This window comes from Alosa pseudoharengus, unplaced genomic scaffold (assembly GCF_046254945.1).
Source record: "Alosa pseudoharengus isolate Yale_2024_CS ecotype anadromous, Long Island Sound unplaced genomic scaffold, YU_APseudo_1.1 YU_APseudo_1.1_scf_11, whole genome shotgun sequence".
Lineage (NCBI taxonomy): Eukaryota > Metazoa > Chordata > Actinopteri > Clupeiformes > Clupeidae > Alosa > Alosa pseudoharengus.
In genome coordinates this window covers 34,529,839-34,554,221 of record NW_027468576.1, presented here as the reverse complement: position 1 = coordinate 34,554,221, position 24,383 = coordinate 34,529,839, and the positions used below count along the sequence as shown (strand labels likewise).

Below are 24,383 nucleotides of genomic sequence, written 5' to 3'. Positions count from 1 at the left end.
CTCCCCGAGCCGAAATGGGATGTCGTCCGTGGGTGTAAATAACTAAGAGTGTCTGTCGAGAGAGAGAGCTGCCAAATAGCGCGCGGAGACGGGCGGCCATCGCTCCTCGCTGGCGCGCGTGCGCTCGTGCTGTCAGACGGTGGCGTTGATAAAAACCCGATGGAGGTCACGCTCATCTGCCTTATGGGTGACTTATCTTGCCGTGGCCTTGCTCGTCACCAAGCCATTTTTTCCTCTCCTTTCTTTGCCTCATGTTCATGCTCTCTCTCTTTCATATTCTCTCTCTCTCTCTCTCCCTCTCCCTCGTTCCGTTCCATCTCTCTCTGTCACTCCCTCTCTTGCCGTGGCCTCCTCAGGCGATGTGAAGGAGCGACTGAAAGTCACTTTGAAGCCTTAACTGGACATGACAACCTGTAGGGTCCCGGGCTGGTGGGATGCCCACTCCGGGAGCTACAGAGGGGCTGATGAGTGCTGACACACCCTGGAAAGGCACGGGTGGGAGTCTGGCCCGTGTGTGTGTGTGTGTGTGTGTGTGTGAGTGTTGTGACAGGAGTTATACCTTTAGACAGCCATTGTCAGGGCCTGGCTCTAGTAAAGCCTGTTTGTGAGGTAGTTGGGTGTGTATTCGTTTGTGCGTGTGTGTGTGTGTGTGTGTGTGTGTGTGTGTGTGTGTGTGTGTGTGTGTGTGTGTGTGTGTGTGTGTGTGTGTGTGTGTGTGTGTGTGTGTGTGTGTGTGTGTGTGTGTGTGTGTGAGTGGATGGGGGAGGGGAAGGCATAAGCACACATGGGCGTGTGTTGGAAAATGTGTTTGTTTCCTTAATGTGGCCAACAAAAGGTCACTGCTCTTGTGACTGTTTATCTTCCTGAAGCACGTTTCATTGTGTGGTGGGCTGCTGAGAGAAAGATGGAGAGATCGGGAGACAGAGATAGAGAAAGATGGAGAGAGAGAGAGAGAGAGAGAGAGAGAGAGAGAGAGAGAGAGAGAGAGAGGGAGCGAGAGAGAGAGAGTCTAGCCATTGCAGACACGGGCGCATTTGTTAAGTATGCAAAGCGATGGATATGCTGCGTGACAGCCACGTCAGACACATTGATGGAGGGCTGTCAGGCTGATGCTTGGCCTTGTGCTTGAAGCCGGATGAGGGGGTGGGGGGTTGGCGTGGGCTTAGGCGGGGGGGACGTGTCAATCAGCCTTTTAGCACCACCCTCCCCAGCTCCTGGAGTCGGATGCTACGTGGGCCCTTTAAGACGTGTGGAATTAGCAGCCACGGCACTGAGACGCTGTTTACGAGGAGCAGGCCCCTGCACTCAGCTGTCAGCTCCGGGAAATGTCACCTGCGAAAGGGCACGATCGTGGCAGAGAGGCAGAGACACCCTGACCCACACAAATCCACGCAGTGCTGCAGGAGGAGCCGACCTGGCTACCTGCTTTGAATGTCGCTTCTTTGCCCTGCAGGTGTGTGCGTGTGCGTGTGCGTGTGTGTGTTTGTGCGTGTCTGTTTTGTGTGTGGAGCACAAGTGAAATCGGATGTGTGACACACTTTTCTGAAATATGGGAACCTGTTAAGTTTCCACAGAGAGATCTTGTTTGGCGTGTTGGAGCATGTTTGCTACAACGGGCGAAGAGCAAAAACACACACAGGTGTGTACTATTTATATGTAATCCTCACACAGTCCTTACGCGCATTCATTGCATCATGCAAATGGGAGATAATTGATAAGACATGCACGCACATACTCACACTCTCTCTCTCTCACACACACACACGCACCCACACCCACCCACATACACACACACACACACAAACACACATTTCCTGTCGTTGGCCACCTGGTGATGACCAGAACCTTGGGATCTCTATCTCTCTTCATCCCTTTCTCTGGCTCTTTCTCTCTCTGTGGAGGTTGCCGTGGAGACAGATTAAAAGCACACCCTTTTTTTTTTTGGAGTGGCTTTGTGCCGCGACGCTAAACCTTCTTCCTGGGTAATTGCCTTCTTTTTTTTATCATACAAAAATATCGCAGGATCTCAGGCCCTATTTGTGTTTAATGAACACAAGCAGACAGAGAAGGGGATGGAAACAGCAGACCAAGGAGAAGAGATCATCAGGGGAGAGAGAAGGAAGTGCATTTTGTGACAGGGTGACTCATTTCCAATCTCTCATCTGCCGTCGTTCTCACTATTGTGTGGCTATGGCACATGCTGTCTCTAAGCTGGGTCTCCATAGAGAGCTTGGCCTGGGGTGAAGGAGAAACAATCTCTCTCTACTTTACTCGAACTGCCAAGAGAGTCAAGACATGCTAAAATATCACAAGGCAAACACAGCCTGGGCAAAATGAATCCAAGTACAGTCGAATTTGGTGCACCTCGGAATCATTGCTGAGATGGTTGGCTTTTACGTGTCTAATGAAAGAAGATTCTTTCAAATTGTTTCATCATTCTGTCTCCTTCCTGGCATTAAGATGTCAGATTAGTAAGCTGGAATCCCTTGGTTCATGAAAAGTTGGATTTCACAACTGCTGCAGTCCTTATTTTTTCCCCTGGCGAGAATTAATTAAGCTGAAAGAGAGTCATTTTTCAACATAATTGATTAAAATGTTGGTGTCAGACCTATGTCAGCAAATGAGATGATTGATATGATTGGCAACCGATGGTGTCAAGCCCGCATTGCGTCCGCCGTTAATGTGTCACGGATCTTGAAGGGCACTTCCTGTTTCCACATGAACAGCCAGCTGACAGACTGCCCTACATTTCTTTCACATCTCCTTCATTTTTTTTTCTCTTCCTCTCCTCTCTTTTTTTCTCTCCCTTTTTTTCGTTTCACCTGGCCCTGCAGCGTTCGGGGGTGTAAGCAAGCGTAGACCAGTCGAGCAGCTTGAGTCTGTCTTAGCAGCCGCTGATAAGCTGGACATCTGCCAGTCACACGTCAGCGTACATATGTTCAAATCCATCTCCCAGCCGCATTGGTTTTAATTGATGTCTGTTCACACACTTGCCCTTGCGTGAGTGTTCCAGGAGGAAGAGGAGAGAGTAGAGCGGGGGTGAGGAGGAAGAGGAGAGGGGGGGTGAGGAAAAGGAGAGGGGGGGTGAAGAGGAGAGGGGGGTGAGGAAGAGGAGAGGGGGGGTGAGGAGGAAGAGGAGAGGGGGGGTGAGGAAGAGGAGAGGGGGGGGTGAAGAGGAGAGGGGGGGTGAGGAAGAGGAGAGGGGGTGTGAGGAGGAAGAGGAGAGGGGGGGTGAGGAGGAAGAGGAAAAGGAGAGAGCAGAGCAGAGCGGGAGTGAGGAGGAAGAGGAGAGGGGGGGGTGAGGGGGAAGAGGAGAGGGGGGGGGTGAGGGGGAAGAGGAGAGGCAGTGCTGGGATGTTTTTTTTTGCACGAGAGGAGAAGAGAAGAGAAGGGAGGAGTAGAGAAGAGTAAAGAAGAGAAGGAGGCAGACAAAAGGGCTTTGGAGGAGGATGAAGGGTGTCGGCCAGTAGCTATAGAATCTGCAGCAGAACATTGCTTTGTGCGCTCCCGGTAACTGATAGTCTGGGAGTCTTCGCCTCAGATAAAGCGTGCCTGCGAACATTTGGAAGAGGGTTGTCAGTGAGATGCAGAAAATTGTGCGTGTGAGTGAGAACTGGTGGGAAAGCAGAAATGGTTCACTCCTCGAGTGTGGAGAACAATCCCATGCCAGCACAATATCCCCAGAAGCCCTAAACCTGCCACAGATGGCAAAGTCAGACCTGTGCCTTGAGAAGCACATTCTTCTTGACCAATACTTCGGTACTAACACAGTATTGGCATGATCAGTGGGATGGCGCTAACCCAAATCAGGTAAGATGTCAGTTCATAAATGGCAGTCGTGGCAGTCGTGGCAGTCGTGACGGATGTGTGAGCTCAGCTTTTATTCCGGTGGACAAATTCCAACTAGTTTAGAGAATTAAATCTTATTTGCTTGTTGGCTAAGAAGCCGACGCTAATACAATGACATAATGGAGCCGAGCTGCGGTAACCAAATCAGTAAAGATGTCGGTGTAAAAACAGCATTGTAAACGGCAGCCTTGGCCGCTCTGCAGGCTGGTAATCGTGACGGACGTGTCATCGTTCACTCCAGTGGGCATGACTTCACCTCTTATCTGCCTGGACTTTAAACTCAGGCCTGTGAGGAGCACAGTGCAGAGGAGCCTGGACTGTGTGTGTTGTATGGAGTGGTTAAAGTGCGGTGTGTGTGTTGTATGGAGTAGTTATAGTGTGGTGTGTGTTGTATGGAGTGGTTATAGTGCGGTGTGTGTTGTATGGAGTGGTTATAGTGCGTTGTGTGTTGTATGGAGTGGTTATAGTGCGGTGTGTGTTGTATGGAGTGGTTATAGTGCGGTGTGGTGTGTGTGTGTGTGTGTGTTGTATGGAGTGGTTATAGTGCGGTGTGTGTTGTATGGAGTGGTTATAGTGCGGGGTGGTGTGTGTGTGTGTGTTGTATGGAGTGGTTATAGTGCGGTGTGGTGTGTGTGTGTGCGCGTGTGTGTGTGTGTGTGTGTGTGTGTGTGGTATGGAGTGGTTAAAGTGCGGTGTGGTGTGTGTGTGTGTGTGTGTGTGTGTGAGCAGTATGGACTGGTTAGTAGTGCGGTGTGTGTGTGTGTGTGTGTGTGTGATCTATGTTAGCAGTATGGACTGGTTAGTAGTGCGGTGTGTGTGTGTGTGTGTGTGTGTGTGTGTGTGTGTGTGTGTGTGTTGTATGGAGTGGTTGTAGTGCGGTGTGTGTTGTATGGAGTGGTTATAGTGCGGTGTGTGTTGTATGGAGTGGTTATAGTGCGGTGTGTGTTGTATGGAGTGGTTATAGTGCGGGGTTGTATGTGTGTGTGTTGTATGGAGTGGTTATAGTGCGGTTTGGTGTGTGTTTGTTTTATGGAGTGGTTATAGTGTGGTGCGTGTGTGTGTGTGTGTGTGTGTGTGTGTGTGTGTGTGTTGTATGGAGTGGTTATAGTGCGGTGTGGTGTGTGTGTGTGTGTTTGTGTGTGTGTGTGTGGTATGGAGTGGTTATAGTGCGGTGTGGTGTGTGTGTGTGTGTGTGTGTGTGTGTGTGTGTGTGTGTGTGTGTGGTATGGAGTGGTTATAGTGCGGTGTGTGTGTGTGTGTTGTATGGAGTGGTTATAGTGCGGTGTTGTGTGTGTGTGTGTGTGTGTGTGTGTGTGTGTGTGTGTGTGTGTGTGTTGTATGGAGTGGTTATAGTGCAGTGTTGTGTGTGTGTGTGTTGTATGGAGTGGTTATAGTGCGGTGTGATGTGATGAGGGTGCATGGCGTGGTTGAGCTGCGTGGTTTTGTGTGGTGTATTGAGTAGTTGTTGTTGCAGTGTGGTGCGGTGCAGGCTAATGAAGCCGGATTCGCTCTGGCACTGCATTATGAGTCAGGGGTGGTGGGTGGGGGTGTGGGATTAAGGCCGGCCACAGCCATCACAGAGCTCTCTCAGAAGGGTGTGTGAGGCCTTGGCCCTGGAGCTCATCAGTGTAGCGTAGCGGCACCTTTTCAGCGGCGTATCGATTAACTCTCTCTCCCCTCTCGGCACCTCTGTTAATCCTGACACTGGGTAGCTGACGCCGAGAGGGAGAGGGAGAGATAGAGGGAGAGAAGGGGCGGGGGGGGAGAAAGAGTGACAGAGAGTGGGATCAAGAGAAGGAGAGCGAGACAGAGAGAGTTAAGAAAGAGGACAGCAAGGCAGAAGGAAAGAGAAGAGAGTGACAGAGAGAGAGAGTAAGACAGGGATGGAAAGAGGGATAGAAAGAGAGGGATAGAAAGAGAGGAAGAGAGGGATGGAAAGAGAGAGTGTAAGAGAGGGATAGAAAGAGAGGGAGTAAGAGAGGGATGGGAAGAGAGAGAGTAAGAGAGGGATGAAAAGAAAGGGAGTAAGAGAGGGATGGAAAGAGAGGGAGTAAGAGAGAGATGGAAAGAGAGGGAGTAAGAGAGAGATGGAAAGAGAGAGAGAAGCCAGGAGGCTGGTTTGCCATGGTGAGATTTGCTCTGCCCTCCTGACTACTCATGTGTAGCTGAGCAAATTGGAGTCTTCTCTGGCCTCTTCTTGAGGTCAGCGCTTGTCTCTCAGTCCAGCGCTTAAGATTATGCATGTCCACGAGCTTTGGGCCGACAGAGGGTTATGCAGCGTGTAGTTCATGATGGCCAGCCAGGAGGATGTGCGCTGTGTAGAGCAGGTGTTACTGTTTGCTGGGTGATATTTATATGATTGATATGTTTGAGACAACCTCTCACACACTAAAAAACTGTACGTCAACACTGTATTGCCAGAGTCTGTGTATATGTGTGTGGCTTGTATCAGCTGAGGCTAGTACTCTTTTGCTTCTTTTTGAGATCATTGATATAATATTCTAGCAGGGTGGCCTTTTCCAATAGCAGGCCACTGTCACCGACCAATTCCAGTAGCTTAGTAGAATATTTGGACATGCACTTAAGCCCTGATTATGTCAGAGGTTTCTGCAGTTGGGGAAGAAGTGCACTGGTTTAATAATGGAATCCGATTCCGGCTTCTTAGTTTCCTCTCCGAGGTCTGTGTCTTTTCATATTAAATTTGACCTCTTCCACACTCCCACAGTTATCATAACAAGTCCTCAACTAATTCTGTACAGTGATGACTCTTTGAGGCAGATTTACTGTGTCCTAAAGTGGTCTCTTAATTGACAGAAGTTTTTTTTCTCTCCTGTATCTCCCTTCCTCTCCTTCTCTCTCTCTCTCTCTCTCTCTCTCTCTCTCTTTCTATTTGTCTGTCTCTCTTCAGCATCCATTCTCGTTGTTCTGTGGTTATTTTCGTGCTCACATCACAGGCAGCGCTGTAGATGGCCCTAAGCTTTCGCAGTATCACAGCCAGCCAGGCTCTCGCTATCAAACACTAGAGCTGTGCACGGCAACTTCATTGTGCACCATCACCACCACCGCCGCTGCATCCACCGCCACCACCACCACCACCACCGCCGCTGCATCCACCGCCACCACCACCGCCTCCCCCCTCGAAAAAGAGAAAGCACTTTTCCGAGAAGACAATGTCCGCATTAGCGGCGCCTTCTCAGCGTCTGTGTGGCCGTCATTTCAGCCGTTTGTTCTTGATTCACCTCAACTCAGACCCCGGTGTTATTGTTGAGAAGCCGTCCACTCCTCAATCAATCGCAGGGAAGAAAGAGAGTGATGGCATTGCTCTGGATTACAATGGTGTTCTCTTCAGAGCACCGCCATCATAATTGCTCTTGTTGTCAATAGAGAGATTTTAATGCAAGCCATCTTTGAAAGCCCTCCCCATAATTAATTCCTATTCAGGGGCAGAGTGTTCCACCAAGTGAAAAATGCCTTGTAGGCATCATTGACTCTGTAAGTATATCTGCGGCAGTGTCAGAGTAAGTGTGTGTCTGTGTGTGTCTGTGTGTGTCTGTGTGTGTCTGTGTGTGTGCGCGTTTGTATGTGTGTGTTTGGAGAGGGGGTGAAGTTGATGTCTCTCTCTCCCTCTTGTGTGCTATCCCAGAGTGCGTCTGTGTTTCAATAGCTGCTACCCCGTCTGCCACCTTTTGCAGCTCTCCTGCTATGTGTCTACCTTTAGGACACACACACACACACACACACACACACACACACACACACACACACAGACAGAGAGCGAGCACATGAATTAGCAAGAGAGAGAGAGAAGGAGAGACTTAAGAGACAGAGAGAGATGAAGGTATGAAGAGGGCAAGATGGATTGGGAAGGAAAAAACTCAGTAGAAAAATCTCTTTCCTGCCCAATTATTACACTGGCGGGGGACACGAGGGGCCGCCCCTCTTCGATGGGACGTGACTTAAGCGCAGAGCTCCCGCAGGGCCGATCTGCTGTGGTCGCTGACCTCATTGTTACGAGGTGATTTATGAGCTCCTCTGACTCATAAAGTCAGCCCCCATGTCTCTCCTCTCCTTCCCATGTTGTTACCCTCCACCCCTTCCTCTTCCTCCTCCTTCTCGATTCTCCACTTCCTCCTCCATATGGGAGCCCATAAATGTTCATGGTAAAACTCTGCTGTGAAACACACACACACACACACTGACACAAACCGCAAACATGGCCGTGCTAGGCTATGTGGCGTGCTGAGCTGTGATATAATGCAATGTGATGTAGTCACTACTCCTAGCACCGTGTGCATGTGTGTGTGTGTGTGTGTGGGTGGGTGTAGCCGAGCGCACAGCCCCGCTGGCAGTGCGGCAGTAGGCCGGGGAGAGATGCTGTCTAGTGTCTAGTTTCTTTAGGCTTCTGTGCACAGCAGCACGGCCTCCTGTAGGGTGTCTGGCGGTTGGGGTAGCAGGCTGTCAGTTGGCTTCTTGGGGGTGGGGGTAGATGGGGCAGGGGTTGGGGGGTGGCGGCAGGGAGCGAAATAGGGAAGCGAGAGAGGGAAGCGAAAGAGGGAAGGAAAGGCTCTGAACCCCGTGGCTTGCTGACAGCTCTCGGTATGATGGATGCCACCCCTTCGCCTTGATCAAAGGGGCGGCGGACGGAACAGAACGTCCGGGGGAGACGGGTGGTGGCAGTAACCCCGACTCGGCACCAGCCGTGATGGAGGGGGAGGCTGGCTGATCCACTCCCCCAGGGGTGCTGGACCGACAGCACGCCCCTTGAAACGAAATTGGTGATAGATTGGCGTCGCTCCTCTGCCGAAATGCTCCGGCTGTGAATCTTTGTAGTCCCTGTTAGCCAGTGACAGGTTCTCACGAGTGGCAGTGGTCTGGTTTTTGTGCCATCTGCCTAATCTATGGATATGTTTTAACATCTACTAAATATCTGTGAACTCACAGATATGTTAACGTCAAGACTTGATTAAGATTTATTTTATTTACTAATAAAATAAAAAATGAGTGCCTGTACTTCTTACTTTTAATTCATGATTCTAAAAAGGATAGTTTCTTGATTATGATTCGCTGAATTGCGTTCAATGTCGTTGTAAAATCCAGGACAAACATAGCCTAAACTTGACCGCATTTCGTTCTATATTACTGCGCTACCACAACTCGATACAAAAGTTAGAGTAGCTGCGTCCCGAAGTTGCTTGGCAACCATTCTGATAGAGGAAATATATTTCTTGGCGGAAGAATGATTATCTATGAATAAATTGTTACATTTCTCGATGCTATGCCTTTATTTTATCATTTTATCATTTTATTTATCGTGCCTAACAACGCACCTTAGCTGTTCTAAAATCAGTGTAACCTACGGCCTCTCTGGGCTTATTGTTTAATTTTGTGCCTGGCTTTGGCCCTAATCTGAGATTGAACAAATGTTGAGTTTATTTTAAACCCAGATTTGATTATGAAGGTTAGTCTGGGTTTCATTTTATTTTCAGTCTCCAGACATGCTGTCAAACATAACTTGTAATTACTCTGAGTTAGTTATTAGAGAAGACAGGGAATGAGCTTATATGCTTCAGTACCTTGGGGTCATTGTTCCAAGCATCACAGATGGCTAAACTTGAGATGGTTGATATTTTTTAAAGTCATTACACTATGCATAAAGCAATAAAGAACAACTGTCAGATCAGAACAATGGCCAGTGACCCACAGGCTATATCTTTTGGATCTGTTAACAGAGCTAATGTACCAAACCAAATATCTGTGAATATGATTGTGTCATTGTTTTGTAATATTGTATTACAGTCATTTTAATAAATTATTCTGCGTTCCATATTATTTCAAAACGGAGAGAGATTTTTCAGATTATATCAGTGATCAGGATTGTGAGTCATTGTTTGTCTTGTGTGGTTTTATATAATGCAGGTGAGAACCATTTTGTCCATTCAAACTACTCAACGCTGAATATAAAGCCACAAAGACAAAGTGGGTACAAGAGATTCCTCAGCTGTGATTTATTGTTTGGGCTTTTATAAGGAGAAACACAAGGAGACAAGCACTTGACAATCAGCATAAGCAGACGACAACAGCCATTAGGGATGTCTCTTTCTCTCCCCACCTGACAATAATTTCTCACCCACCGCGAGTGTTTAAGCGAGACTCGCGGTGGCCAATGGAGCATACTAGGCCAGAGGATTTACAGCAGCTATACAAATTGATTACATTGTTATGTTGATGGCAGTGTAAACAATCTGGACTCCTCTGCGGTTGTCGTTTTGCTGGTAAGCAAGCCTATTTGCAGCCTTCTAAACCAATGAAAGAAGTCCATTTTGGAGTGACTACACAAACGCATGAGGGTGATTTAAAAAGGAAATGACCTCAGTGATAAATGTTAAGGGACACACACATCACAGGAGAGCAGCAGGGAGCCCATAATGCTCAAAAAGGGGCATTTTGATTTTCCAATCACTTTGGGACATTGATCTAGGCCATTTAATTAATGGGGGCTGTCAGAATCATCTGATGAACACACATCATATAAAATTAAGCTCTCAAAGGACCTCCGTAAGTGTGGTCAATGAAATTAAATATTATGGCCGTCCAATAATCAATGCTGTGACCCCTTCCTCACTGAATAAACGCATTAACGATCAGGAAGAAAGGGCCCTTCTGTTTTCTGTGTCCTCCTTCTGTAGTCTCCTCACAGTGTTGGCCACATGGACTATTTTCTTCTGTAGAGAATTGCTTGACTCGGGTTTGCACTGTAGACCGAACGCAAAAAAGTATTTGATGTGTGTGTGTTGCGGCCTTAAAATGACTTTACATTTATACTAATGCAAACAAGGACCACAGGCTTGTAGAAAGCTAAAAAAAACAACAGTGTACGCTGTGCTGTGCTGGGTTTGTTTTGGGCTCAACTTTCTCAGTTGGACCTGACCGAGCTTTCTGTCCCCACATCGAGCAATGGAGAAGGTCAGCACAGGGGTCAGTGGCAGTACCGCCACACACTCTTCACCAGTGTAATTGAAGTTTGGTGTCGTTCCCCATGGGGACAAGAGAATATCCCATTTGGAACCGAAAAACTCTCCCATGCCCCTGTCCCGTAATTTCCCTAACCACTGGACCATAAGAGCCGAAATGGTTGGAGGAAATGGGATGGTTTTAGGCGTCAACAGAAATCCTTATTTGTCCACTCTGGTGCACAATCAGTTATCCATCTCCTGTATCCTCAGTATTGTGTGTGTGTGTGTGTGTGTGTGTGTGTGTGTGTGTGTGTGTGTGTGTGTGTGTGTGTGTGTGTGTGTGTGTGTGTGTGTGTGTGTGTGTGTGTGTGTGTGTGTGTGTGTGTGTGTGTGTGTGTGTGTGTGTGTGTGTGTGTGTGTGTGTGTGTGACAGCCCATTATACACAGTCTGGCTCAGCACATCTGCCAGTATGGACGACGAGTCGATGATGCAATGAAAGATGTGTAGCACTTGAGAAAGTCCTCCGCAAAACATTTAACATTCCTGTTAATATTGTGCCACGCAGGCGCTCTGCGCTCAGTGTGTGATTTGTGTTGTCTGAACAGAGGAAACTGGTAGACTTTGAGTAATCCTCGTGAGATGATTATAAATCGGGTTGTTGCATGTAATTTATGTAGTTCCCAGAGTTACAGGCTCAATCGGCTGTGGTAGAACTGCATGGATAAGGCGTAGTATATCAACGCAGGGTCTGAGTTGCACCTTGGCACATGTATAAAATGATGGGTCACCCTTGGCTAATCATTAACTCATTATTGTGTGTGCTGGTGTAAATCACGCCTTCACTCCTGGCATGCTTTGAGAAGCTAGGCAGCTTTACGGGAACTCCACTGATACATGTGTATTGGCCCAATAAAGCAGTCTGCCACTCTTTTTGGCGTTGAGTGAAATTCAAAGACTTGTGTGAGTTGTTTCTCATTTGCTTGTTCTCATTGCCGTGACCCACTCCGCGTGCCAAAATGGTGTCGTGTCATGGCACTGTGAAGCAATCCCCTGCTGCCAGAGCTGGGCCTTCGTGGATCATTTTCCCTTGTTTAATTTTGCTCATTACTTGCTTGACAGCTACTTTGCACTCTCCATTACCTATTTTTTTCCAGCCCTTGCATTTGATTCCTGATAAATTATTCCCCACCTTCAATTTCTAGTGGGTTATTTAAATATTTATGCCCTTGCCTTTGCTGCAAGATTATTAGAGCACCTTTTTTTTTCTCTTGAAAAAGATATTATCATCGATGAAGTAGCAGCCATCATATTCGACTGACAAGGTACATGACAGGAAAACATGCTAGTAAGCCACTGCAGAGGCTGAACAAGTGATTAATTGCTGCTAATTAGTTTCTTAAGCAAATGTTTACCACCAAACAAACGCCTGCAAAGCATGTTATTCCTAATTTCAGCCTTTGACAGTAAATAGGAACCTGAAGCTGCATAACGGAGTAAAAAATAAATCACCAAACCTTGTTGATTTAACGGCTGCTATTAAGCATTATTAAACACGCGGTCCCCAGGTCCCTTAGCTCATATGAGGAACAGACTTGTTGTGATAGGATTTAAAATGACAGTGATGGGAGCCGCTGAAATGTCACAGTTCAGGGTTCTCCTCCTCTAACATGGAGAGGCAGCTGTGGAATACATCGTGAGTGACAGGCCCAAAGCACAGGCGCTGGTCACGTTGGTCAAACGATACGTGCACAATAGGTTTGGTCACTAGCTGTGTGTGTGTGTGTGTGTGAGAGTGTGTGTTTTGTGATGTCAAGGTCAAATTGGTTTAGACCAAACCAAATACTGTAACACTTTGTCTGTGTCATGTAATGTAATGAATTCAGTGGTGATGCCATGGGAGCACTTGCTAAGCTACAGTATACTCACTCTTAAAGCCATTTGATAAGAAATCACCGTTACTGTTTGTGATGCCTGAAGACAGAATCTCCTTTGCTGAGCAAGTCCTTGTCATACCTTAGCTCTTCCCTGTGTCTGAGGAGGAGGGCAGGAGGAGGGCGGGAGGGGGGTGGGGGTGCATAGGGATTGTTAAGAGAGATATTGATCCAGTGTGGTGCTGCCCAGCTGGACTCCATGAAAAGGAAGAGATCAAACCAGTCACGCAACCAGCTGTGACAGCTCAGACAATAGAGGAAGTGGATAGCCGGATCAGTGGCAATGGCGTAGAGCGGATCACCTGTGGGGTCTTAATGATGTCCCGCTGTGCCCCCCCCCGACATCCCAACCCCCACATCCCCCTCGTGACTTCCCTCTTTTTTCTCTCTGACTTCCCCCCTTTCTTTCTGCTCTGTACTCCTCGGTCATCGCGTGTTGTTCCCCCCCCCACCCCTTGCTCTCTCCTTTTCTCTCCTCTTTTTGCCCTTATTAGTATAATCGCACCATTAACTCCAGTGCTGATAGTTTGCACTTGGGGGCAAAGTTATTTCATAAATCTTTTATGACCGTTCAGCGGCGCGCGTTGCGATAGCATGTCCTGTGGGGCCGCTCGCTTTGCGCCTGTAATATTTTAGGTAACTCTTGGGGCTGCTATCATCAAGCCCACCACCACCACCCTACTCTCACTCACACACACACACACACACACACACACACACATATTATACATACACACACACACACATATTATACATACATACACACACATATACACACACACACATACACACACACACACCACTTTCATCGCTAACACTGGGGTAATTAGCCACTGCGGTATTGGAAGTGCTTAAGCGAGCCTTACTCTCACGCTTCCCCATGGACATACAGTACAGTATAATCCAGCTAGCGCTATCACGCCACAGTGGCTTCTTGTTTAAAAAGAGCGAGGGAGCGAGACAAGAGCAGAAGGGAGTCCAAAATATTCGGTTTATCATCTGGCCTGAGATTCCTCTCCTTGTTCCAAAGAGTGAGTTAAAAGCTCCTTTTAAACCTTTGAAGATGAATGTGGCTTGTGCTTGGTCCGGGGCTCTTAAATCATGTCAAGGTCAACATCTGATTCTCACCTCTATGTCTGCTGCCATAGGCATATAATCCCCCCTCTAACTACCCCCCCCCCCCCCCCCCCCAGTCCTCATGTTTTATAATGAGGTGCGTTGTCCTTGAGGCTTTGTAATGCTCTTCAGTCCCATTGACCAGACCTCTCTATAGACGGAATCTCTAAAGCAACCCTACATCAATGGCGTCCCCACAAGATATGACTTGATTTGATGAAGGCATTTCCTCACTGTATTTTCCCCCCGCTGTCTTTCTTGGCCTGTGGACATTTCTTATTTGAAGTGGCTGAGGGATAATCAGAGTCGATGCTTCAGCTTGTCAGCTCTAAACCCTGGTCGGCCTCCCATGCCTGGCCCCCACCAAATCGCTGAGGTGGCTGACATTAGTGTTTGTTAGCATGTCGGTGTCACAACATGTGCAGATAGTGTCGGCGGACGGCGAGGCCCATGAAAGCAGACAGGGATCCCATCGAGTTGTCGCCGCGGCAGCGTCCCGCTGTCACCTGGTCTGATGTGTGGCGCTCTTCTTAATGGAATTTAGTGGTAGGGCGCCGTGCGGCGCGGAACAGACCAAGGATGCGATGATAGCACAGCCTCTCCCTCCCTAACCTCCCACCCTCGTAACACACACACACACACACACACACACACACACACACACACACACACACACACACACGTGTACATACACAAAAACACACAAGTGTATAGGCTCACACATATCCTTGTCCCCCTGCTGTTTGACACACACACACATACGCACACACCCCTGTGTCATACACAAATACACACACACCCCTGTGTCATACACAAATACCCCCCCCCACACAGAAACGCATACACAAAAACATGCACACACAGATTTACACATACACACACACACACACACACACACACAGACACAGATCTCCCCTCCCCCTGTGAGCTGGTTTGTCCTGCATCTCCTTCCTCCAGGGACGTTGGGGATGAGGGAGCAGATAACTACATGAGCCGAGCCCTGGGAGGTTACCTCCTCCAGGAGGAGACGATCTGCCTCTGTGCGCCGCGTCTGCTGGGAGAAGATAGCACTCCGGCGGCAGCAACAGTGGCAACAACACAGGCGGCAGAAGAGTCGCTGTCCGTAAACACGTTTGACTTTGACTCTGACACACTCTCTCTCTCTCTCTCTCACTCTCACTCCAGTTGCCCATCAACCACCCCCCCACCCCCCCCCTTCTCCCATGGAGAATCTATGCGCTAATGGGCCCACAGCACGGCCAGGGTGCCACCCGGGTGTTGATGCACGCGTGGTTGATGTGCTTAGACGGAGTTTAACTTCACACGAAGTCAAAATGGTAGCAGAAGTCAAGAGCTATGAGCTCTCCGTCAGGGTGGCATATGGTGTGTGTGGATTTGTAATTTATGTCTGTCACCCACCATAGGGTAATGAATGTGCAATGCCACCATAAAAGTGAGATCGAATATGCATTATTCAGTGTGGGCTTATGAATGGAAACTGTTGATCTTATATATATGTATTTTATCATCTTTCTTGTCAGCTTTTCTGAACAGACCATTCTTCCCTTTTGCCTCTGAATGTCATAGTTTGGTCATCCTCAGAGGTCATCTATTTGCCCATATGTGACAGGACGAGAGAGTCAAAGGGAAAGAAAAAGTGGGGGAGAGGTTTGAGCTGAAAGAGCTTTGAGTGGGCCTTTTTTTTAGTATCTCTGAGATTCCCCCCCACTCCAGGTAAATGTTTCATTCAATTTGCCTTAAGCCATGTAAGATAATAATTCCTGATATCCACATTAACCCCGTTTCAGGGATTTGAATAGAATGAATAATAATGATAGCCTTTTAAATAATATTGACAGGATGGAATAGTCACTTTCATAAAAGGTGCTTTTGAGGCTCCCCTATCCCCTCATATCTGATGTATTATTTAATTTACTTAATTGAATATGTCTCAGGCTATCAGTGGCCAGGTATTAAACAGACAACACCTGGTGAGTGCTGATGAAATTGAAAAATGAGATGCATTATTAATTCAAATTCAATGGGGGTTCAACCAGTGTCCTGCTCCCAGTGTGTTAAGAGAATGAACTGCATCAGACAGAGTCAGTATGGTTCATTTTTGTGGGCATATTGTTGACATCTCTGGCCTGTTCTAACCCCAACCACCGCCTACCCCCACCCCACCCCCCCATTTCACTCTAAAAAACAAGGGTGGCAGACATGTAGCAATCACACTATTACAGGATTATGCAAGATTATACATCAAATCTAGAAAGTAGTGGAAAAGTGAGTGTGCTTTTGTGTTGGCCCCAACAGGGTATATGTGGGTGTGTGTGAGGGAGTGGAGTTGTGGCAGGGTGGGGGGTGTGTGTGTGTGTGTATCATCTCCTTCAAAGCCTCTAATTCTCTCAAACATCCTGTTGACAGACTTCTGTCTGGGATTATTGTCTAGAGTGCTGTATGAACAAAGTGTGTTTATCCTACCCGACTGGTATATGAAAAGGTTGCACAGACCATGTGACCTTGTGTTTATTCCATCAACAGTCGCATTGTCAGATCTGTAACAGCAGGCATCCGTTCAATGGGTTCGCGCGGTTGCTGTATGCTGCTGCTCATAGCCTTAGTTGACGCCGCATTGTGATGAAACCTAATTTACCGCATAGTTATCGCAAAGAAAGCATGGCACTATAAAAAGAGGAATTTCACACAAAGGCATTTTCATTCATAGTGCCATCAATAGTGGACAGTACAGGCCAGTAGCATGAGTCAGGCAAAGCCTAGAGAGTGAGAGTGAGAGAGAGAGAGAGAGAGTCAGAGCTAAGCTTGATGTTGGGCTTGAGCTGATGATGAGGAGCAAATTGAAGCCTTCTGCTGAGTGTTTTCTCCTTGTACACGTGCGTCTCCTGTTGTCTCCCTCTGTGGCACGGCGTACATCCTCCCTAGCGTCAAGAGACATTAGGGAGGATGTACAGCAACGCTGTAGATGCACAGAGACATTTTTTTTAAAACTGCCTTCTTTGTTTCATTTTCCGCTGCTCCACTTCATCTTCTTACGGCGGGAGAACAGCACGCCGGAGCAATTCCTTCTGTGCTCATCACCACTTTAAAACTTCCATTTGTTCTCTGAGCTCTGAAGTAGCTTACCTGCCCAGGGACTTTATGCTACTCTGTTCCTTCAGGAGTACATATGTTTTACACAGAGGGAAGATGTGTTATTTATATTGTTTTTGTATTGTTGTTGTACTGCAGACTCAATTCTCAGCACTTTCTGAGCAGGATCTGATCTTTTCGCTTAATCATGAACACATTTTTTTTTTAAGTATTGACTGGTGTACCTTATCTACACGGGGAACAAAACCCTTTTTCTCCATTTGAGTTGATACGTGTCCGTAAACATCTCCATTACCGTACAGAAATGAGGAATGTAAATGGAAAAACTCACACCTATGCTTCTGGGAAAATGGAGGTAAAATCTCCAATAGCAAGTACAAGAAAATAAAAAAATAAAAACATAATAATAAAAATGAAATCATGTGGTGGCCCGTACCGTGCCACATCGCCCCGGTCTGCTGTAATTTGTGAGTGTACTGAGGCAGCAGAGAGCTGCCGGGTCTGTGCTGTGATCAGCCCTGCCTTGCCTTTGTGCTGCCAGGCCTGATGAGGAATCAGTGAAGGCGGTGGGAGCGGCCCTCTGTTCCAGGTGCATGATTTTCCATAATAACCTGGGACGAATTGAGAGCGCTGAAGCAGGAGTCATTTCCCTCTACCAGCCGCAGTCAAGCGAGCCCAGTCTCTGGAGAGCGGCCATTTGAGGAGCCAACAAAATGCCCTGACATTTGGCTACGCCTGCCTGCCCGCCCGCCGCCAGGCCCTAGTGCTGCACAGGCGGGAAGGTGCTTGTTACTTTAGCACAAGGCCTTCTGGGAGTTGTAGTCTCTCCCCTGAGTGGTGACTCCACTGCAGGCGAAAAGGCCCTACGTCTCCCTGGGTGTGCGGCAGGCAGCACTGAGTGTGTGGTGAATGCGAGAGCGAACTGGCAGCTGCTCGTGTGGATCCATGTGTGTTTGTCTCTAGGCTCCCTCTCAGCCCAAACTGTGTCTGTGTCTCAGGAAACAGATGTCTTTCTCCATAGCACACGGCATGATTAATTACACAGAGACTTTGGTAAGGCTCTCAGGCAATGAGCAATCTTGGTTAATAAGAACAGGCGTCATCTTAATCATCAGCAGTGTGCCTCTGTGACTGTCTTAATGATACGACAGTCAGGGGACTGGATGGTCTCTGGGGAGGCCTTTTACCTAACTGGCTATTAGCATATTAACTATAGCAGGTCCCTGGGGAACAGGTTTGTCTCACTGGTTGTCTGGATGCACTGGGGGTTATGGGTAAAAGTTCAAGGTTCTATTGAAGTAACCAAGTGTGAGAACCTCAGGGGATCAATTTCTGCTTATCTTGCTGTTTTGTTTTGATCTGAAAGTAACACTTTACTTAATGAATTAAATTACATCATTGTGCTTTTTTTTTGGGTGTGTGGGGGGGGGGGGGTCTATCAGTGATGTCATATGAGTCAATCTAACCAGAAGCAGAATTTATTTAGGAGATTCAGATTAGTCTATGTCATTGTCAAAAACAAATAAACGTGAGTGCACACACTACAGTATACTTTTCTCATTTAGATAATTGGTGTGGGAATATGGCATTCTAATCCTGCAGGCTACTTGTGTAGGCCTATTACTGTCAGCACACAATGGGCAATAGGCTGTCCCTGTCTGTCTCAAGTGTGACCTGATAGACAAGGGATCTGCTCGCGCTAAATTCAAACTGCCACCCACGGTGAAATGTAGTTGAATGCAGAGAAGGCAGAGTTTGGACGAAGGTTGTGCTGATGTGAGAAAGCTGACTAGAAAACATAATTCTGTCGTCTGCGTCACAGTGTGTGACAACAAACGTTTGATTTCTTCTGTGGTAAAGCGGCGAAATTGTTCTTCAGAAGAGGTTATTTCGACGGGGCTCAATTTAATTCACCATTACTGGTTTGGTTTTAGCAAGATAGCTGGGGCAGAGGTAAATAATAGTCTTGTCTCTTCAAACGTTAGGCCAGCTTCACATTTGAGTAAGCCCTCCTGACATCCTTTTTAGTAACCTAAGTTAATTATTATCTTATTTCATTGTATGCTTATTAGCCTACTATGCTGCTATTACTGACAGGAACGTTAACGTTAATATGTGGCCTGTTCATGTTAGCCTTGTGTACTGATAAGTTGGTGTAGGGTTACTTTGATTAAGAAATGCACGTTTGCCATTAGTATTGTTTTTTTTTTTTTTTAACGGATGCGCGTTATGTTACCAACATATTTGAACATGCATAATATAAACGCATACAGTAAACTTAGCAATGATATCTAAGTATGTCATTGCTAACATCCCCCTGCTAAATAGGCTACATTATCGTTTACAATCCATTTAAACATCGGTCTACTGCTGAACAAATACAAAGAAGGCTAAGAACATTTTGTCCATTTTCGAAAACAAATGGTGTTTATGAAAATTATACAAAAAAATCCCATTCTTGAATGAAGAAGAAGTTGTCCTTTTTAAAGTCATGCTTATTGTCTCCCTACTCCTTTCTCTATAGGTATCACCCTATGATTGCGTGAGCTCACAGGCATCGAGCAGGAGCTTTGGGATCCACAGAGCGAGTGCCAACCACACACCATGGTTCCGCGCCACAGACAGCCTGCTCCCCTGGCCAGGAGGCCCACCTTGCTGCTCCCGCTGCTGCTGCTGCTGTTGCTCGGTTGGGCGACGGGACCGGCCCACGCAGACAGTGAGTAACGTTAATGGCTACAATGGCCTTGAGATCATCTCCCATCACTGACCTCTACCGTGAAAAGCAACAGCTAGAGAAAAGGCCTGACACTGAAAGAAAAACGTGCCATTCACTGAGTTTAGCTGTGGTTGAAATAGATCCTTATTATCTAATGGCGGGGTGTTGTTTGCGGTGGGAGGTTCCCAGTATAGAGGTTTGAGTCAGGTGTAGTCAGTGTACTTTCTGGCAAAAAAGACAGTGAGAGACATTGACAGTTTGCTGGGGGAAAAAATAAGCATAGACAAAATCACTTCAAGGCACATGAGTCATGATTCCATTCTCTCTCTCTCTCTCTCTCTCTCTCTCTCTCTCTCTCTCTCTCTCTCCCTCTCTCTCAATTCAATTCAATTCGATTGAGCTTTATTTCTTTCTTTCTTTCTTTCCTTCTCTCTCTCTTTTTCTCTCTCTCTCTCACTCACTCACACAAGCAAGCAGGCACGCATGCGCAAACGCATGGTGTGGTATGATGGTGTTGGTTAAGATTTACATATAAATAATTTAACCATCATTATAAGTTATTGTACTGAAGTATTTGCATTGTGGATTAGGTGCAGATGTTGCGGTTCACATGCAGTGGTAATAAACGGGGGCTTATAGCTATTTAAATTTCACTGGTAGAGTTTACTTCCATAATAGCAACAAATCAGTTTAAAAGGTTTGTTCAACATAGGAGAGCATATTTGGGTACCCCCCCCCCCCCCCCCCAAACCATTACAAATGAAACTAGGTAATCCTATTAGCATACCTGTCTGTAGTCTCTCTAGACTATATCAGTATGGTGCAAGTGGAGTTCAGCAGACTGTCTGTGTTTTTTCAGCGACAAGTTTTTAAAGAATGTTCTGGTACTCGGGGAGTGTTCTAACTTCCCTCGGTGTCAGTCTGTTTTGTTGTTGTTCCGCGAGGCCTTTCGTTGGAGAGAGCGTTTTTTTTTTTTTTTTCACCATGCAAGTTTTATGGTCCTCCTCCATTTTAAAAGGGTCCTATTCAGGTAATACAATGGCCCTGCACTCTTAAGATTGTCTTTACAACCCTCATGCAAAAGCCTCTGGCCAGCAGGAGGACACGCCAACACGGCTTCCCTGAATACCCTCTAGGGCAACTTTAAACACAGTCCGCTCCAACATGTAAGAAAATAAGGACGAAAGCATTGCTCTTTTTATGTTTCAATTTGTAGTTTGTGCTTGAAGATGGCAAAAGCATGCCTACTTCTTCTCAGAGGAAAGTGAGAAAGGAATGCTCTGCAATACAAAGTCTCAAGGCAGTGGTAGTAGCCAAGAGAGATTGAGAGGGAGAGAGCAAGGCAAGTTGCAATGTGTTGGACCTTACCCTTTTATAGCCGCCCGCCAGCCTTGGGGGAAGCTGTAGAGGAATGCAAGTCTTCCAACTGTTGAGAAAACAAACAATGCAAGTGTGTAGAGCTCTCACACCGTTGTACCTTTGTGCACAGCTGTGTTTTCAGCCCTCGCTATTTATGGCTAAACTTGTTTTGTTGTCTGGAGGAGGGAGGTGGAATGAAGGCTGAGAGGTGACTGGCATTAGCTAGCGTGTGGCTATTAAGGGGGGAAATGACTTTTTCCGAAAATCAGAAAAGCCGGCATGAAGTAGATGCACGGCAGAGTAACTGTAATCAATTGTGTGTTGTTTTCGGCATTACCATGCCGGCCACATTAAGCGCTGCGAGCAACGCACTCATTACTCAATGTCGTCCTAAGGGGACGCGCAGCTCTCTCTAATGAACATGACATGCTTCACGTCAAATTTAGGCGGATTTATAATGGCAGAGAATTAATAAGTCAGAAAATGGAAATTCCTGCCAGTGCTGCCAGGGCTCGGCTTGTGCTTATGTTTGTGCTTGCCTGGAAGGTTAGTGTGGCGCGTCAAGCTGAGTGAATTTTCTCAACCCGCCCGCCCAACCCCCACCCCCCAAAAAACCTGCTCCTTATTGGACTGATGGATCACTGCTCGATTGCATTTCCAGACGTCAGAAATGTGTTGTCAACACAATTGAAGACTTGAGCTGTGCAAAGTCTAGCTAAAGCTTAAGGAAATTGTTTTCTTGTACCTTTTAACAGCACTGTGCTCATTCCTGCCTACACCCTAGAAAGGGAGCAGCTTGCAGAATGCTCCTGTCACATTAGCTTGGGTCTTTTTTCATTGAACCTGCGGCTCTTGAACCCCATAGAGGATAATGCTCCCGAATACCAAGTAACTTATTACCAAAACACAGCTTTATGGTGGCAGTAAAGCATATCACTTTTAATTGTCCGCCGTATGTCCACAGACAGGGGATCTAGTGGGACTGACGCCATTTGTGGAGTGCAAGTGCTTCAGCAGTGTAATTTTCGGAAATGTCATTGTTAAGGGAAATGCTAAGCCTATCTTAAGCTTTAACCCATACAGTAGGTTTTGGTGCAGTTTTTTTGAGGTATTCCAGCTTTGTAGTTGAGGGATGTGCTTTGAATGTATGCTGTTCCCTGAATGATGATACTCTTCCTGTAATTCCTTCAGCAGGAAATCTACTCGGAATTTCCGGTTACACTTACACTGTTGATTTGATTTGAAAATTGGTTGACACATTCTTCTACGCAGTAATGGCCAGAGGATAAAGTTACTAATCCAGTGGAAGTACATTAACAGCCAAGGTACACAAGACGATAGGTTGTTATTGTTGTTGTGGTTACTATTAGTAGTATGAGTGGAAGATTTTTTTGTTGGTACAGTAGTAATTTTGTAAATATTTGTGCAGTAGTTTTACCACTAGTTTATAGTAGTGGTAGTTGAGTTTAATTAAATGTGGTAATACTAGTAATGTTAGTTGTAGCTATTGTAGCACTAGACATGTTTATTCAAGAGTATCATCAATAGTGTAGTTTTCCTCTTCTCTCTGTAACTGCACAGATTTTCAGTGTTGGAAGTTAGCAGCCACGGGCCATCTGGCTAGTGCAGATTCCTGCCAAGAAATCTTTGGTGCAGTCCAAAATCATTGACGGAAAAAAAAAGACTCGACTTTGAGTTCTCTCTCTCGCTCTCCCTTTGAGTCGTAACGCACCACCAGAACACCAACACCTACTCTCTAACCCGTGTGCGGCCGTCCAGTGATTTATTATTAACTTACCCATGAACAGCCTGCCAGCCAGCTTAGCTATTAAACAGCATGCAGCCGACCGGGCTTCTACAGGTTTCTAAGGCCTATAAAGAGAGACGGAGACAGTATTGTGAAAGCCTCTACCCCTCTCACCATGCCCTGGGTCAGGATGTGGGGATAATGTTCTTTTTTTTTCACCACTGTGTCAACCGCTGAAACAAGGTTTTTTTTTCCTTTTGAAATGACTGTTGCTTGTAATACCAGAGACTATCCCAGACAGTCTCTCTCTGCTCTCTGGTCCCCAAAAGTGTGGATTCCCACCCCTCTTCTCTTTTCCCAGCCTCTCTCACCCCCGGTTGCCCCCAAACCCAGCGCCAGCCCCACACACACACACACACACACACACACACACACACACACACACACACATTTTCTGTGCTCACCAGCTGCTTGAGCTCTTCCGCGTCACGGCGCAGACAAATTGTGTGAAGCCTTTGTGCTCACAAGTCCCCTGGCTCGCGTTCTCATGATGATCTGCAAAATAGAATCTTTTTTTTTTTTCTTTCCCCTCCCGCTCACCCGCCTTTGTTTCTCCGCTCCTTGCCTTTCAAGTCTGTGTGGTACTTCTTCTCGCAGCCTTGTGTAGGAGGCAATTTCAGGGGCTGCAAACAGAATGGGAAAGAACAATGTATTATTTATAAGAGCAAATATGACCGCTGGTGGTGCTTTAGCATGCAGACCTTCCACAGACTGCTTGGGTTTATACTTCACCGCACGCTGATTGATACTTTTTGTTGCATTCGTCCCTTCTTCCCATTCCCCGACTCCCCTCTCTGCCGCTCCCCGCCCTACCCGTGCAGTGGATGTAGGGAGAGAGGAGTGGCACTGGCTAATGTAAGATTAAGCCTGCTGCTTCCTGGTACTTCTCCACTCCACAGTAAAGGGCTTTGGGGAGATTCGAGCGCCTCATCTGCAGCCGAGTCGGGGAGAGCCCACTGTGAACCCCTATATAAACTATATAATTTAGGGGTGTGTGAGTGAGTGTGCATCCCCCCAAACACATCTGTCTGAATCCACTCTGCATTACTATGAGTGGTGGAAGCCGAGAGAGAGAGCTGTAGACAAGGGGGTGATGGTCAGGCAGCCGGCAGACACCCGTTCTGGCGCTGGTCCGCTGGGACCCAGGGAGGGAGCTGCAGAGGCCCACCAGGCTCGGTCCTGACCCAGTTAAGTACTGCGGTACCCAGGAGGACTGGCCATCTGTGGACAAGGTCATGCCAAAGCCCTGTCACTGTGTTTGATTTAAGGGAGAAAAGGGGGAAAGTGTGGGTGCGGGGGGAGGCAGGGTGTAGTAGAGATTCCCTGTGTCAATGCTTGAGCCCCATCCTGTTTAATTCCAGTTCTTTTCTTTTCATTTTGTATGGAAATACTTTTTTTTCCTTTTTTGTGCTCAGTTCTTTTTTTGCATTGGTTTGTGATTACAACAAATTTCTTTTGATAAGTAATACCAAGGCAATTAAAGTTGCTGAAAGGCTAGAAATGTAGACTAGTGGATGAGAGTATGTGTGGCTTTTGTGAG

At 47.0% G+C, this 24,383-nt stretch overlaps 1 protein-coding gene across 9 annotated transcripts in view; it reads left to right on the top strand.

Moving 5' to 3' along the window:
- ptprfa (protein tyrosine phosphatase receptor type Fa) overlaps window positions 1-24,383 on the top strand; it is a 220,305-nt gene that overhangs the window by 44,049 nt on the left and 151,873 nt on the right. For all 9 annotated transcript variants that reach the window (XM_076279000.1, XM_076279001.1, XM_076279006.1 and 6 more), the window contains exon 2: window positions 19,486-19,677. In XM_076279000.1, the coding sequence (XP_076135115.1) occupies window positions 19,566-19,677 (112 nt within the window). In that variant the 5' untranslated portion in view covers window positions 19,486-19,565. The remainder of the gene's footprint in view (window positions 1-19,485; window positions 19,678-24,383) is intronic.